The sequence below is a fragment of the Solanum stenotomum genome, chromosome 12 (assembly GCF_019186545.1).
Source record: "Solanum stenotomum isolate F172 chromosome 12, ASM1918654v1, whole genome shotgun sequence".
In the NCBI taxonomy this organism is placed as follows: Eukaryota; Viridiplantae; Streptophyta; class Magnoliopsida; order Solanales; family Solanaceae; genus Solanum; species Solanum stenotomum.
Genome location: NC_064293.1, coordinates 50,465,999 through 50,484,062, shown reverse-complemented (window position 1 = coordinate 50,484,062; position 18,064 = coordinate 50,465,999). Strand labels below are relative to the sequence as shown.

The following is an 18,064-nucleotide window of genomic DNA, read 5'->3' as shown; positions in this document are numbered from 1 at the left end:
GTAACTCCACGCTCCTTTAGGCGAGTGAATAACTTTTTTTTTTAACGCCAATATGAATTATTGATAGGCAAAGGCACCACAATACATGTCTGTATATATTGGAAAGGACCAAGTGCCCCATCCTGATTCATTCAGTGAACATAGAAACATCCCAAAAGTTAACAAAAACGTAACTATTTGGGTTAGGAGAGAGTTTTCATCAACAGATCCAAACTCTTAACCCTAGAAAATCAACCATGTCTTCCAAGCAAGGTGGAAAAGCAAATTTTTGGGTTAAATTTTATTTATTTTTTTAACCGATCAAAGTCTACATAGTAGATTGAACAATAACTCAAGAAAATTGTTAAAATCAGATTAAACATCATCAAAGCATTCTTCCAACAAGTGATAAATAAAGTTGCCAAACTCATCAATCGTAGCTACTTTTCTTAATAGCAATCGGGCAACTTCCGAATAGGATCCAAAACAGCATCAAATCAAATGCTCTTCACTGGTCAGCAGGCAAGCTTTTAATAATGTCAAAATCACCTGGGTCAATAATATTGTACTCCAACCGTTGCCAACATAGCATAGTACTCTATCTCAGACTTCCCGATAGGAGGACAGTTGTTGGCAATGATACCAAGTTTTGCTTTGGAGCTTCTAATAGTCTTGAGAACAGTTTTGTATCCCAATGGTCATGGCGGTGAAGAGGTTTTACAGCCAGATCTAGTGATGCGGTGGCTTAGGTTGTTGGTTTTGTGATGGTTGGAGGCGGAAAGGAAATGGTGATGGTGTGCGGCGGAGATGAAGACAGGTGAGGGAGAGAGTATATGTGATTTCGCCGGCAAAAGTGGCGACGACGCCAGCGATGGCTTCTCCGGTAGATGTTGGCCGTGAACAGAGAAAATGAGGAGAATCAGATGTATGGAGGTTTACTTTAAAGAATAAATTAAAATTTTATTATTTTACCTTTTATTAAATAATTTTGGTTAATAATTTTTAAAAAAAGATGAAATTTATGACATGGCACTAATATATATGACGTGGATATGACATGTCATTTATGTAAAGGAGAGTGAGCTACACACATGGTTGGAGGGGCTTAAAAGTATCATTTTAATTGAGTCTAAGGGTTCAACTGACAAATGGTTAAGTAAAAGGGTCTTGAATACAAACTGATACAAGTACAAGGGTCCATCAGACCATTTCGCCCGAGATATATACAAGGCACTGTCATAGTACGGGATCAACTTAGAAGTATCAAGTAGGGAGTCGACTATATGTCAGTCCTATAACAGATTTTCATGGTATGAGATATTCTTTGTAAGGTAAATAATTTTATTTATATTGGAACAACTCCTGTATACACAAGTAGTATCCAAAAATTGATTGAATGTACAAAATATGGTACTCTTTTTTTTAGGTATACAAAATATGATACTCTATGGAAGACACCCAATATTCTGTACAAATACAAGCAACTAAAACAACAAGCTTTTCACCTTCCACCACATACCAGGTGACTGGTGGTTGCCAAAGGCTACAAGGAAGATGTTTCCAAGAACAATAAAGGCAGTGGCTACCAGTACACTGCAATACGAAAGATATTTATCAGACAGTAACTTGTATAATGAGGATAATGAGTATCATACATCAGCAATCAATTCTATGAATTACTGGTAGTCTATACTCAGGTCCTTATTGATTTTAATAGAAGAAATTTAAATGTTATCTTACTTGATTGTCACTGTTTTGTTCAAAACAAAGTAGGCAAAAGCTATGTTCGAGACAAATTGTATAGATCCCAAAGCTGCTAGAAGTGACTGCCAAAGAGGAAACACCAAGATGATAAAGGAAAAAACAAAATACACATCATCCAGAAAGGTAAATTTTGCTGCTAATGCACTGAAACTGATACTGTGTAAAAAACAACAGATAATGCATCATTTAAGGAGATGCGCAGGAAGAATAACTGTTCCAGTTTTGACCCTTTTATTCTAATCAACTAAAGCAACATCATGCGTGATGTGTTGAAAGAGTGAGAAAATCAGAGATGAGAGCGGAAAACTAGTCTTGATAGTTTGTACACCCAATCTTGTAGTTAGTCGTACACCCAACAGGTTACATCCTTGTAATCCATCTGACGACATGCTTGTGCCCAACCATTAGACTTCTCATAAGCATGTTCATTAAATAAAAAATGAAGCCTTTTTCCTTTTTAGACCAATCTCTTTCTATTCTTTTCTTTATCTAAAAGTAGCAACATCACTACAAAGTTCACTTACCTATGTTGAAAAACAAGCTAAGAAGCTATATGTATTATGATTTTACCATTACGATTTACGCTACAAAATGGAAACAAAAACCTTTTGGCTGGTGATATCTTTTATATGCATGTAGATTTATATTTTAAAAATACAAATTAAGTCATGCATAATTTACTTCATAAATTAGTCAAAATGACAAACAGATAGTGTTGAACTGCATGAACCACCGGATAAATGTGATATTTTGCATAATGTCTGGCAATTCCCCTATCAAGGAACAATTTTGCGCTTATTGTTTAGTGATTTTTAATCAATTTGAGGATGAATCTCATGGTTGTGTTTTTTATGCATGGGAAGAAGGATAGATGAAAAGTGGTAATGAGAAAGCAAGAAGGAAACATTAGACAATGAGAACAGAGTGAGAAAAAGGGATGTCCCACTGAGACTGCAACCGCAGACAAGAGTTCCAAGTAGTGCATCGACTGCAGCACCTTAATTACCGACTGCGGACTGCCAAATTGAAGTGCTGAAATTGATTCGAGCTAGCATTCAAACTGAGATGGAAATTGTGACTGCAGCTCTCGTTTCCTTTTTTTTCTTTTTTATCAGGGCCACTGTGACCTCAACTCTCTAACAGCAAGCCTTAAATAGTCATCTTTTGATTCTTAAGATCTAAGCAAGTTTATGGAGAATAACTCTTGGGCTTTTCTTCGATACGAAGAATATTTTGATGGATAGTTTTCATCTACATATGTTTTGCGTTGTTCTTGGATATGATTTGTAACTAAACGTTCTAGCTAGGATTGTGATGAACCATAATGCTTTCGTTAAAGTGATTTGATTCTTTCAATCTTGTTCGTACTTGGATGAAGGTTCATTTATTCAATCTTGCTTTGTATTGTTTCTTTTGATGACCCTTGCTTTGTATCATTTCTACTTGTCTGATCAACAAGGTGCTCAATATTAGGTTAAATAAGGTGCTCAATATATCTTTTGAAAAAGGTACAACTTTTTGAAAATCTTAAGTTTTTAATTCATCCACTTCATAATTAATAGTAAAATAGTAAACTTACTATGTCAATCATTGCTTTCTTAATATGTGTGTAAATTCAAGAGTGGACAAGTAATTAGGGACAGAGAGAGTACCATTTCATGGGGAATCAGTTAGTCGGTATTCTAAAGCAAAAAATGAAAACCAAAAAAGGAGGTTAAATTAAATCAAAAAAAATCTTTTTTTATACGGAAAAGGGTCAAAAATACCAAACTATGTGAAATTGAACAAAAAATGGCCTTTGTTAATAGTTTTGCCAAAAATGCCCTTATTGTTAATTAATTGAGTCAAAAAAGTCATTTTTGTGATAAAACATATTGTATCTTATCATTTTAAACACATTTTTCCAAATAAAAATAATGTTATTGAAGGACCCATTTCTTGTTTCTTAATTTTAAAATCCCCTTACTAATAAAAAGCGGCAAGTAACTACTTTTCATTTCAATCTCGTTTTATCAATTAAAATCAAATAATGTCATTTATTTTTTAACCTATAATATAGGTCGTATATATAAGATCATAATAACCCATCATTAGTTTCGTTTATATAATGATAATAAAAAATAAAAAAATGAAAATTATTACATTGTTTCAAATCACAAAATATCTTTAAAATATCAATGATGGGGTTATTATTGTTGACCTTTTTCATTTTGAGTTAAAAATCAAGGAATATATTAGATAATGCTTATCTTATTTCAAATCGAAAAAGATTAAGAAATAAAAAAAATTCATATTTATCAAGAAAAAAAATTATCATTACCTATAGGAAAATTAATGGTGGGGTTACTTGATCTTTTATATATATATATACATATATTATCAGTTTAAAAAGGGCATGAGGTTATTTTGTTGTAATTGATAAAACGAGATTAAGAAGAAAAGATCTATTCTATTTTTCTTATTAGTTAAAGGGATTTATTTTTTAAAAAAAATTATCATTAAAAAGGGGAATTTTCAAAGAAACGAAACAAGAAAAATGTTCTTTAAAAACATCATTTTTATCAGGAAAAAGAATGTGCTAAAAAGAAAAGAAACAATATCATTATTAGGAAAGGAGCATTTTTGGCTGAATTAAGTAACAATAGGGGCATTTTTGGGGTCAAACTATTAACAACGTGGGCATGTTTGGACCAAATTATTAACAAAGAGCATTTTTGTTCATATCACTTAGTTTAAGGTAAGGGTAAGGATGCGTACATACCACCCTTACCGGACCTTTGGGATTACACTAGTATGTGTTAGCTGTCATTAACATAGGTTAAGGGCATTTTTTACCCTTTTTCAGTCTTTATAAATAAATCAAAAAACATTTTTACTCAACACAGAATCATTTTCAACAGATATTACCTACGAGGCTTCTTCCTCAAATAGATTATCAATCACACCATCTCACAAGCTTGTCTACAGTAAAATGAAAAGGAAAATGCAAAGAATTGCAGCAAGAACACTCAATTTGATTTGCCTCTTATTCTATGGATGTTGGACCTTTTCTGAAAGAGATTCAATGAAAGAAAAAGAAATAGGAATAAGTTGTGTCGGTTGGGTTATACCCTAAACCTTACGCAGCAGTAACTCAATTGTTTTACACCTCAACATAACATTAGGCAAGTTGGTTGTAACCTCCCCCTCTCCCTCTCCCCTGATCAATGTTGTCAAAAATGTGTTTAAGCCCTGAAGTGAGGCACAAAACATGGTGAGTGCTACACTTCAGTGTCATTATTAAGGCTCTAAGACATATTTTTCCTAGCCGCTTCGAAAGAGGCTGGCACTAAACAATTGATATCTCACTTATCATAATGTTTTTTTAAAAATTTATCCATAAATTTATAACTAGTAAAATTACCCGCGCCTCGCGCTGAAATTTAATATGACGGGATTTATAAAATAATACTTAAAACCTATCGATCATTAAAACTAAAACACTATATTATCTTAGATACAAGATTACGTAGTAACGAACATTAATAATGTAAAGGAAAATAATAATTTTTTATTTTCCAAAAAAAAAAAAAATAAAGGAAAATAATAATTATAACATCTTATCATTTATACTTCAATCAATCATCTTTAATTTATTTTTTTTGATGAAGTAAATGTTCCATTGAAGGCATCAAGAAGATGCAAATTAGTTACAAAAGTAGAAGCAAAAACAGTTGGTCTGCTGGCTCAAGTACAATTATGCTAAAACTAAGGAGCCAACAAAATTTGAAAAACTATCCAGGGAATCTACATAGGACAAATTAACCCAACTGTACAGACACATAAGGCATTCCGCTTTGAGAGAATGTAAAGGAGTTGATAGACCTTCAAAACATCTTCTGTTCCTTTCCCTCCAAATACTCCAAAAAATTGCTGCAGGTATCATCTTCCAAGTCTGTTTGATGGTGCTGTCAACTTTCCAGCAACACCAACTCTCATAAGCTTCTTTGATACTATGTGGCATGACCCAACTGAGTCCAAAAAGAGAGTAAAACATGTTCCACAATTTTGCTGTAACAGTACAATGCAGAAAAAGGTGCCTATTGCTCTCTGCTGCTTTCTGACATAAGTAGCATCCATTCACAATGATGCGTTTCCTTTTATAGAGGTTGTCTTGAGTTAGGCATGCTTCATATAGTGCAGTCCAGCAAAAACAGACGATCTTGGGCGGTAGCTTGATTTTCCAAATTAATTTCCATGGCCAGTGGTCAGTGACTGCATTAAATGCTCTTGACTGCTTGTAGGCTGCACTCACTGTGTAATTCCCGTCTCCTGTAGTACCCCATTTGAACTGATCTGTTGCCTGAGTGTTGAGAGAGAAACTCTGTAGAGTCTGTAGTAGTTTGATCAGGTCATTAAACTCCCAATCCTGCATATTCCTTCTAAACATAATGCTCCAGGTTGTTCCATCTCTATTTTGAGAAATTGTTGAGTCTGGATCCCTGGCTAAGTTGAAAAGACTTGGATAATCATCCATCAGAACTGTGTTGCGAAGCCATTTGTCTTTCCAAAATCTGATATGAAGTCCATTCCCCACTGTGAAGTGCTTATGCTGAGAAAATTTCTCCCATAGCTTGCATATGTGTTTCCAGACTCCGACCCCATAAGGTGCTTTTGAAAGACTGGTGCACCAATGACTCTGTATCCCATGCTTTGCACTGACCACATCCTTCCATAAAACATGTTCCTCCTGTGTGTATCTCCATAACCATTTCATAAGTAGACACTTATTATGCAGCGCCAAATCCTTGATCCCTAACCCCCCCTGTAGTTTAGGAAGAAGGACTTTTGGCCATTCCACCAGATGATACTTGTGCTTCTCACTATTCCCTTCCCATAGAAAATCTCTCCTGATCTTGTCAAGTTGTTCCAACACTTTGCCAGGAATAGGAAAAAGTTGCATATAGTATGTGGGAATACTATCAAGTACACTGTTGATCAGTGTAAGTCTGCCCCCTGTCGATAGGTACTGCATCTTCCAGGAGGCAAGTTTTTTCTCAAACTTCTCAATAACTCGTCCCCATATAGCTGTTGACTTATACTTTGCACCCAATGGCAACCCCAAATAGGTTGCCGGGAATTCACCCACACTACATCCCAAGATACCTGCTAATTCCTCCAAGTTTAGCACCTCATTAACAGGATAGATCACACTTTTTAGCATATTGATGTGCAAACCTGAGAGGGCTTCAAAAATCAAAAGGGTTAGATTCAAATAAAGAACTTGACTCCTGTTTGCCTCACAAAATATCAGAGTGTCATCTGCATAAAGCAGATGAGAGATGTTTGTAGTGATCATGCTCCCCACATCAAAACCATTCAGCCATTGCAATTGCTTGGCTTTATCTAACATTCTGCTTAAACCCTCCATTGCAAGTATGAAGAGAAAAGGAGAAAGTGGATCTCCCTGCCTCAAACCTCTTTGTGGGGAGAAAAACCCAACTGGACTTCTGTTGATGAGAATTGAGTATTTTACTGTAGAAATGTTGAAATTGATCCAATTGATCCATCTTTCACCGAACCCCATTTGCCTAAGGATGGAAAGAAGATATGACCAATTCAACTGATCAAAGGCCTTCTCTATATCCAACTTGCATAAGATGCCCGCCCCTCCGTTTTTTATTTTCCAATCAAGAACCTCATTTGCAATCAGTGAGGCATCAGTGATTTGCCTATCTTTAAGAAAAGCATTCTGGTGTTTAGAGACTAGCTTTCCCACAACTGTCTTTAACCTTTCTGCCAGGACTTTAGCTATGATCTTGTAGACACTCCCAATTAAACTAATTGGCCTATAATCTTTGAGTTCTATTGCTCCTTTTTTCTTGGGAATGAGAGCTATGAAGGAGGCGTTGCATGATCTAACCATCCAGCAATGTTGATGGTAATGGTTCATAGCTGCCAGTATGTCAACTTTGATGAAGTCCCATGATTTCTGATAAAATGCCATTGTGTACCCATCTGGCCCTGGTGCCTTGTCGGGAGCGCAAGACTGAATAGCTGCCAATACTTCCTCTTCTTGAAAAGTTGCTTCCAGATTAAACTTTTCCTCAACTGAGATGGATGGAATGCCTTCAAAGTTGGCTGAAGGCCTCCACTGTTCAGGTTCAGTGTACAAACTTTCGTAAAAATCAACAGTTTCTTGCTTTATCCTATGCTTATCTTCAATGATCTCAGTTCCCACTTTGAGTTTGTCTATGCAATTGCCCCTTCTATGAGAATTTGCAATTTTTTGGAAGAACTTTGTGTTCTTGTCTCCCTCTTTGAGCCATAAGCATCTGGATTTCTGTCTCCATGAGATTTCCTCAGCTTTAACTAGTTGTTGAAGCTCAATTCTCAGGTTCATCATCTGAATAAGTTCTGGAACTGTTAATTGTCTACTTTCAGCTGCTTGCTCAAAAGCTGCCAGCTCATCTAGAGCTCTGGTTTTCCTGGTCTCTACCTTGCCAAATTCTTCTCTGTTCCAGTTTGTTATATCCCTCTTCAACCTTTTCAATTTCTGAAGTAGTACAAAGTCCGCCCTGCCCACTATATTGTAGCTCTGCCACCAATATTCTAGCTTCTCTAGAAACCCTTCTGATTGAAGCCACATGTTTTCAAACTTGAAGTATGAAGGGCTAACATCCCAGTCTCCGCATTCAAGTAGAATAGGCTTGTGATCAGAGATTACTTTTGGGAGAGCTGATTGTTTTACATCCTTGAATGAGTCACTCCACTCGGTGGAGATGAGAAATCTATCAATTCTAGATGCTTGCACAAAATTATCACCCCTAGACCATGTAAATTGAGCCCCTTGTAATGGCAAATCAATCAGGTTAAGGTCCTGAATGGTGTCTGAGAAGGATCTCATGGCACTAGTCCTTCTCAAGCAATTTAATTTCTCGCTTTCAAATCTGCACACATTGAAATCACCCCCTAATACCCAATGTCCATCCCATAACCCCCGAACTCCAGCAATTTCGTGCCACATCTCTTCCCTTTCCGGATCTGTGTGAGGTCCATAGATACCTGTAAAACACCATCTGAACTCCTCTTGAATGCTCTCTAGCATACAAGATATGGAATAAGAGCCTTGGAGAGTGTCTGTTTTGACCCACTGCCTCTTGTCCCAAATTATTATTATTCCACCCCTAGTACCACTTGCTTCTAAAGTTGCCCAGTCAGCCCACCTATTACCCCATATTTGTTGTATCCATGTAGTAGACCAATTCTCTACTTTTGTTTCTTGCAAACACAGAACATCGACTTTCCATTTTTGAATGAGAGATTTGATGGTGCTCCTCTTGCTACTCTCATTTACCCCCCTTACGTTCCAGCTTAGGATTTTTAGTTTCATCCAGAACCGGAGTTGTATTGCCTACCCCCAGTTCCATTGTTCTGTTGCCCCTTTTTGTCATAATTGATCCCACATATCAATCTTTTTATCTCCCCTTCTCCTTTGGCCTTCTTCTCTTTTCCAGGTTGTTGCTTGGGTTCTTGTTGTTGGATTTGGAACTGCCTCCTTTGCTCCATCCTTAGAATAATATCTAGAAGTTCATGTTCGAACCCAGTTGCGTTGACCCCGAAAGCTTTGCATGCCTTGACCATTTTAATTCTAGTCCACTTTGAAGTCTCAATTAGATTGGGCTTTTGAATTAACTGAGCTTCAGACCCACCTTCGTACCATGTTAAAGGGAGTGCTTCGCTGATCGAAATAGAGGAAAATTCCGAGTCTGATTGATTTGCGTGAGCCAAATCCAATTTCAGAGTTGGATTGCGAAGAAGTAGAGGTTTCCTTCCATGAGAGTCTGCTTCGTCGTCTGCTTCTGATGGGCAGTTTGCACTGTTTTGACATGATTCTGTAATCAATGGAGCACTGACCATCGAACTTTGATGATGATCTTTTTCTGAAACCAACGACGGTATAGATAGGGCATTGAATCTGTTGTAATATGGGTTTGGCTTGTGGCCCACCACTTTCCAGATGGTCTTTTCTTTTAAAAGCTTTGACTCCTTTTGGGCTTTTTTAATTGGGCCTTTTTTGTAATAGGTTTTGTCTAAACCTTTATATCCTGATGGCCCAGCTTTAGAGTTAAAGTCAGCCCTTTTTCCTATTCCATTGATATTAGGGTTTGGCCCCACTATTTGATTAGCTGGCAAATTTGAATCAACTGTCAAGGGCACGTGCTGTGCCAGAGGTCTGACCACTGTGTTGACTTCTGCTTTCCTTGAAAACCCCGCCTCTTCTTCACCGACCTTCCTTTTTCCTTTCCGGTCAGCTTCTTCACCGGCGTCCCATATTTTTGTGTGAGCATCAGGAATCACCCAAATTTCATAGCTTAAATCAGCAACTTTTAACTCCAATTTACATGGTAGGTTTCTGTTTTTGTCCTTGATACAGATTCTCGCCCAAAGTAAATTGGATCTTTTCTTTGTGTCTTCATCAATATCAACATAACCACCACATAGTTCGCCGATCTTTTGGAATGAACTTTTAGACCAAGCATGTAATGGGATTCCGAAGGCTTTGATCCATCGATCTCCCAATGGTAGCACCTTCGTGTCCAGATCAACTAGTGGAGACCACCAGTCCAACGATAGTCTCCGGCCATTCCAAAACCAATCGCCCGCCTTGACTCTGGCTGCTTCTTGCCGTGATGGCATTTCAAAGAGAAAAAGGTTGTGTGAAATCGGAGAAACCTTTAAGCCTGCTGTCATCTTCCACCTTTTGCAGAACCACTTCTGAATGGTATCATAATGTGGGTTATTGTGAAAGGAATCGTTGAATCTACCGATCAAGCATTTGTCGAGAAAATTGCGATTATCTGATGCAGTTGCTGGTATTGCCTGGTTGAGTCTGCTAGACTCTATTGTCGGCCACTTCTCCATCTTGGAGACTTCACAAAAGGATCTTGCTTGAGAGTTAGGGCTCCATCTCTCTGACTGCATAGGAGGTCTCCATAAAAATCTCAAGATTTTATTCGCGATGTCTTCCCATCCTCCATTGTCTACGATCTCTGGTATAATGACAGATGATTTCTTATCTCCCAACCATGCTTCAATTCTAACAAATCTGCCATAACTGTTAAAGTTCTGGTAGACCCTGAAAATATAAGCTTCGATTTTCCTTCCCCACCTTCTGCATAGCTTCCCTTCACCCTTGGAAGCTTCCTTCATGGCTCCACACACCCACCTTAAATTGTTTTCATCGATTCGAATTCTTCCAACGAACCTCCTGTTGCGTTCGCATAGCTTAAACCATCTTACCCGATCTTCACTGATGTCTATAAGTTCAAAAGATTTCTCACCAGCAGTAAAAAAAGTTCTCCCCTCCATCTTGGAGCAGAGAGAAAGAAAAGAGAAGAGAGGAGAGAAAGAGAGAGAGAGAGAGAGAAGAGAGAGAAAGAGGAGGAAAGGAAGGGAAGATTCCGATGATCAAAGGATCACCGGAGAGGAGTTCTCCCCTCCATCATGGATCGGAGAGAGAGTTTACTGCTCTATACTTCTTATCAATCATCTTTAATTTGATTTTATAATTTATCCTTTTGCTTCTAGGAAGTGGTACTATTTGATATTTTGGGGAATCAAATGAACATCAACCTGAGATATTAAATTTTCTAATAAATAAATAATCGTTGGTGAAAGGATAAATAAAATTTTAAAGGCCGAAAAAAGTGAAAAAATATTCTAATTCTATCGTGTAGAAAGTTCATCCCTACCTCTTGCTTTACATATATCATTTTAAAGTTCCTAATTCAAATGTATCAGAAGTAATTATTAAAATGGAAAATTAAACAGAGAATGTATCAAATTGGACAACAATTCAACTTATTATATATACTTGAAAGGAAAAATTATTACACAAAACTATTCAGTTTGTTTGGGTGTTCTTTAAAAATCAACATACCGCAGTGATGAAGTTCAATTTGATACACTTCTATTCCAATCGCAGTGTAAAGAAACCCTTTTATTACTACAAGAAAAGTATTTACAACTTACAGTAAACTTGAGAATTTGTCCATACTTCATATTGAATATTGGCAATTAATTTATTGTGTAGTTATCTATGTATTTGGGATTAAAACAGGCTCCAGTCTAGTCATATTCTTCTATAGGTCATCCGGCATATCATTGAACCCATGTCAAAAGTTTATTAATTATTGTGTTCTTTTCCTAGATCACTTCGCACATCAAGGTGAGATAAAGTTTTTAAGGTCTTTATGTCCTTACAATGGCATACCAAATTTGAATTTTGTCTTCCAGAGATGGTAGTGTAGATCTTTAAGGAAATTTTTTTATTGTACCTTCAACAATTTTAGTAGAGAAAACATGTGTAAATACTCAATTAACGTATGTTATTTAATTTGTACTAACAAATACTTATAACAATAACTTTGTAGAAACATAAACAACATAGTTTAAAACATGTACTCAAAAACAGCAATTAATAACGCATAAATTAATAACTGTTAAAAAACATACCAGGATCTGTAACAATAGAATGAAACAGAAAGGAAAAATCGAGCCCACTGAATATACAGTGTCTCCTTAAGGAAACTATTCTCTTCTAGTACCCGAGGTTTAAAGGAATAGATCCTCTCAGGATAGAACGATTTTATTCACCAGTGTATTGATACAAAAACAATGGTGTGAGTGAACCACTCAACAGGAGTAAAGTACACGAATATTTAATTGTGCAGAAGAAGAAAAAGTAGTTCAAAATTTTCGTTGTTTTAAAATGAGAGGAAATCCCTCTATTTATTGACAACAAAGAGTAGTGTGAACAAATGTTTATTGTGTCATATCAGAAAGGTCACGACTCTTTGGAAAAGTTACAACCCTTCGAAAAGGTGACAACCTTTCATAAAAGTTATAACTTTTCATAAAAGTCGCAACACTTCATAAAAGTCACAACTTTTCATGAAAGGGGAAGGCTAGTTTTGGAAATAAATAAATTTAAAAGGAAATCTTGACTTGTGGTGGCGCCACGTAGGAGGGCCTAGGTTCTCTTTTATATAAATATATGATGATTCATGCTTATTAGTATTAGTCCTGGACGTCTTCTCAAAAAACATTATTAGTCTTGGACTAAACATATATATTAGTATTTTTTTTCTCAATTTACGCCTTTTTTCTTTAAAGCCCTTTATTAGCGCTTGGTGCTTAACGCCCCAATAGACCGTAAAGCTTTTTTGTGATTTTCGCTTTTGATAACACTGCCCCTAGTTTACCTACTTTTCGTGCCCAAAGTCAACACAGCCCACTAAATTTGAAGACAAACTAGACAAGAACCAATAAGTACGGACCTGAGCAGCATATCCAAATGAAACGAAATTGAGACAATTTCCTATAGCAAAGAATAGAATACCTGTGTAAAAGATAACACCATCAATACACTAAAATGGGATCAGTACTTGTAAAGAGACAAACTCAAAAGCAATGCTTACCAACTCTCCATGTTTGGAAGTATATAATTGGCTTCATTGTAGACTTCACATTTGTTACCTCATTACCCAGCACAGAGTGCTTCTCCCTCTGAAATATTTATGATTCATTAGAGCTACTAAAGAAAATACAAGTTGAGCCTCTGGTGATAGAGGATAACAAGAAAAGAAAGAAAAGAACAAAAGAATATCAAAATACAGCCATACCAATAAATCATTACGCAAACCTCTCATAACATGCGACAAAGAAATACTCAAAAACAAAATGCAGATGCTCTTACAAGATTATACTAATTCCAACAACTGAACAAATGGAAGTGAACACTTCTACACCAACCTATGCCTCCTTGTTAGATAACAAGCATGTCTCCGTTATATTGATGTCAAGCATATTATTCGTTGAAGAGCTTCTTAAATAATTCATCAGCGGGAGATTTTCCGTGGATAATGACTCATTTTTTTCCAATTTATTTGGCACACTTTTCATTTGAAACGGTACAACATGGTTGACAATTGGCATCATTCTATTTGTATGTAAGTTTCAAGATTTAAATACAGTAAACTATTGGCTAGGTGATACTTCTTTTTGTCTTCTTTTCCCTGTCGGAAGAAGTTCCTTCTCAGTGCATCTATTCTTTTCCTTACACTAGCAAGTATTGGAAAGATAGACATCAAATAAGAAAGTAATCTACCACCCCTAGATAGGTATTAGCTCTTCAAATTTGTTAATATCCTTGTTCATTTCTCCACATTCCAAATCCTTGTTGATTTACTTTTAGTTCCCAAAGGCATTCCAAGGTAAGTTGTTGGCATCTCTCCCACCTTACCCCCAAGTCTGCTTGCAAGGTTCTCTATCTCATCTACTGTGTTGATGGGGTATATGAAACTATTTTCCCAGATTAGATGCAACCCAGAGACCACTTCAAAAATAATAAAGATAACCCTCAAAATTAGGACTTATTCCTCTACTGCCTCACAGAATATCAAGGTGTCATTTGTATACCGAAGGTGTATTACCTCCAAACTATTTTTCTCTCCCATTTGGAAACCTTTGATCCATCCTTTCCTCTTCGCCTTATTCAATAGGTTGTTCATTCCTTCCATAGCTAATATGAAAAAAAAAAGAGGCAAGGGATCACCTTGTCTCAGACCTCTCTGAGATGGGGAAAACCCATTAGGTTCCCTATTGATTAATATTGAGAATCTGACCCTGTGTATACATTGTGATATCCATTTGATCCACCTAGGACCAAACCCCATTTTCTCCGGCAGTGATAATAAGAACTTCCAATTCAGATGGTCATAAGCCTTCTGAATGTCCAACTTGCAAACAATTCATGGCTTCCTACTACCTTGTCTAAAGTCCACATATTCATTTGTAACTAACACTACATCCATTATTTGTCTACCTTTGATGAAAGGTCATTTGTTGTCTATCAACCAAACCATGAATTACCTTCTTCGGCTTTTCTGTCAGAAGTGTGGCTATGATCTTGTACACTCCCCCAATTAAGCTTATGGGTTTGTGGTCATTTAGCCTTTTTGTCCCTGCTTCCTTTGGAATCAATGTTACAAAGGCAACTTTCATACTTCTCTTTTTTTTTATGATCGTGGTTCCAGGCCAGCGTTCGCGCACCTCCACTAATTTCACGTGAAACCTGCCACCTCCCACCAGCAACAGGTACCAAAAAATTATATCCACCAAGGCTAGGACAGATGGAAAGAATCACCTAGTATTTTTTGTCTCCACTAAGTTTTGAACCTAAGACATCAAGGTTCTCAACCAATTCATTGACAATTAGGCCACCCTTAGGTGCATTTCCATACTTCTTTTTAAGAAATCCTTCTCATGAAAATTTTGAATTGTTGCTACAAGCTCCATTCTGATAATTTCTCAACACTACTTAAGAACTCCATAGAGTATCCATTAGGTGAGGTGCCTTGTCCCCTGCACAAGCTTTAATGCTTTCCAAAATCTCCTGGAATTCAAAAGGTGCCATCAATAACAAGTTCTTCTTATCAATAATTTTGGGACAGTTTTCCATTTGTAGATATGGTCTTCATTCCTCTGTTTCTACGTATAGTCAAAGTATGAGACTATCTCTGTCTTCACCTCTTTTGGATCCTCCACCATTACCCTACCCACCTTCAACTTGTCAGTGGTATTGAATTTCCTAAGGACATTTTCAATTTTGTGGAAAAAGCTTGTCTTCTTATACCCGTATTTTAGCCATGTTGCTCTGGATCTTTGTCTCCAAACAATCGCCTCCTTCCTTATTATGTCTTAAAATTCCATTGTGAGAGATAATATGGAGGCAATATTCTCCTACTGTATAGCTCTACTCTCATGTATCTACTCTATTGCATCTAGTTGAGCCAAGACATTTTGTTTTTGAGTCCCTAAGCTCCCCTATATTGTCTTACTCCATTCCTTTAGTTTAATTTTTAGAGCTCTCAGTTTTGCCATTAGATTAAATACATGATTGCCCTCATAATTGAATAAGTCCCACCAATCCTTTACCCTTTCATTGAAGCCTTTTGGCTGCAGCCATCACTAGTTCTCAAACTTGAAGTAAGACTTTAATTTTTTCCGTTCTCCACACTATAGCATAATGGGAGCATGATCTAAAACTATTCTTTGTATTATAGATTGTTTGATGTGTCCGAAGATGTCATCTATTTCATAAGAGATGAGAAATCTATCCAATCTTGCTGCACTTACATGTCTATCACCCCTCTTCCATGAATACTTTCCCCCTTCCATATCAAGTCTACTAATTTCATGTCCTCAATGAACTTTGGAAGTTTGTCATAACTTTATTGGTTCTCTTGTTCCCCTCTTCTTACTTCATGTTCCCCTCTAATATTGGACGCACCTATCACCCCCTAAATAATCTTGCTTCATATATGTGTAATATGACTTACGGAAAACATTGATCAACTTCAACGTGTCCTCCATCCAACCATATTGTTATCTCGTAAAATCAAAAGTGTTTGAGTCACTTCTTATGCAGCCATGTTATCAACCCGCATAACCAAAGTGTATCACAATTCCATTATTAGTCCAACAGTATTGAGTCACTATTATTTGCTTTAATACTTGCATTTAAGATTGTTGGATAGATATAGTAAGACAAAAAGAACATGTGTTGTCCATCTCTCTCATCAAAGTTTGTACAGAAATGAAAACTAATGCCTAAGTAGATAATATCACATTAAATTCAACACTGATGCATCATGAATACTTCTTACTGCGTCCAATCAATGATTGCAACAAAAAGAGAAACCCATAAATAGACAGGTGTAATGGGAATGGAAGTGTACAAACAAACAAGTTATTTGTATAAAGTCATCTATCAACTCAAAGGTACCATTTGGAATCCTACTTCCTTCCATTACAAAAAAAAAAAAAGGTAAGAAAAAAAAATAGAGCGAAGAAACAATAGTAAAAGTGAACCATGCTATATTAAATGAGAGTATATCCCCTTTGTAGCACCACGTCTTGCATTCCATATTGGAGCATGAATTGCGAGACTTTTTTTTTCCTTCTTAACAAAAAAAAGAGACAAGTGTTGCATTGCATGCTCAAATATGGAGGCCCCAATTATTTTAATTTGGCGTGGACATGGACACTATACTTCACCAGAATTAGACCTTGACCTAATCAATTTCCTCTTTTCTAAGTTAAGCAATTATTCATTTGCCTACACTTTAAGACAACCAATGTGAGCACAAACTAATGGAAGAGATCAGGAACATCAAAGCACAGGGCAGATATTTCTGTAATGTGGAACATCAAAATAAAGGTTAGAAAGTACCTCATCATGACCTAACTTAAGGAGGTTGGTTCCAAAGTTAATGGCAATGCTTCCAAACAAGTTGATAACGGCTCCAATTACCCACTCGCCCATGGATGGAAGAGATCAGGAAGAGCCTCAAAGATTGTTCAGAGTGAAGTGAGTAGTGTTTTTGCAACTTTGGTCGACTTTCGAGGAGAAGGAGCATCACCGCCGAAGATAATCAGATCCGTGAGGCTAGGAACTGTAAATAGGCAAACACGGTATGGGAAAGCGGAAAGGTGATTATATAGAAAAAGAGATGGGCAAAAGATCATAATGTAAAAATAATGAAAATGAAATTGAGGAGGAGCAGAGAAAGTTCACCTAGAAAGGGGGACCGGCAGGTTAAAAGGGGCTATGTATTGCGTGAAATTTGAAGGAAAGCGGATCAAACAATGAACTTCATTCTTCCTTCTTGTAATAATGAGATATCAAATTTATCTTTGGATTTATATCTAACCCTAAAAATGATATTTGAAGCTTTAACATACAGAGGGAGTTGACAAATTTGTTCAAAGATGATGGCGATGGACTGTCTTGCGTTCCTGGCAAAGTATTGTTTTCTGAAGAAAAAAAAATACCCCATGCCATTTCTCAATTAAAAAACAGGCTGTGGTTGAGGGGTCCATTTTTCAGCGGACGACTTATCAACCCTTCAGGAGCTACCCCTGCCCTGCCTGTTAAATGATTGTCGGTCGGTAAAGACTCTTCATTTGGTGCTCAACAAAAAATGATAACTCCAACTACAGTTTTCAAATTGAAAGTACGGAATTGGGCACGTAAATATCACTAATCTACGGAAAAAAGGCTTATAAAAAGAGCAAACTACATAAATCTCACTACTTTATATTATAATTACTTAGAATTTCGGTAGATTTTTAAATTACTTGTTGTATCACTTTTTTTTAGTCGAATACATGAATCAAAAGTGGTTAGATACATGTATCTACCATAATTAAAGGGAAGAGATACATTATTTAATTAAATGTGAATTGAATGTTGTAATTTAATTCCACAATTAAA

General features: G+C 36.5%; 1 protein-coding gene across 2 annotated transcripts in view; it reads right to left on the bottom strand.

Moving 5' to 3' along the window:
- LOC125847806 (probable magnesium transporter NIPA8) overlaps positions 1-17,630 on the bottom strand; it is a 29,071-nt gene extending 11,441 nt beyond the window's left edge. For both annotated transcript variants that reach the window (XR_007444470.1, XM_049527506.1), the window contains exons 1-6: positions 17,366-17,630; positions 17,021-17,243; positions 13,206-13,293; positions 13,065-13,126; positions 1,720-1,805; positions 1,499-1,572 (exon numbers count right to left, since the gene is read on the bottom strand). Coding sequence is in view for 1 of the 2 variants with exons in the window: in XM_049527506.1 (XP_049383463.1) it covers positions 1,499-1,572; positions 1,720-1,805; positions 13,065-13,126; positions 13,206-13,293; positions 17,021-17,113 (403 nt within the window). In the remaining variant the exon portion in view is untranslated. The remainder of the gene's footprint in view (positions 1-1,498; positions 1,573-1,719; positions 1,806-13,064; positions 13,127-13,205; positions 13,294-17,020; positions 17,244-17,365) is intronic.
- Positions 17,631-18,064: the final 434 nt, after the last annotated feature.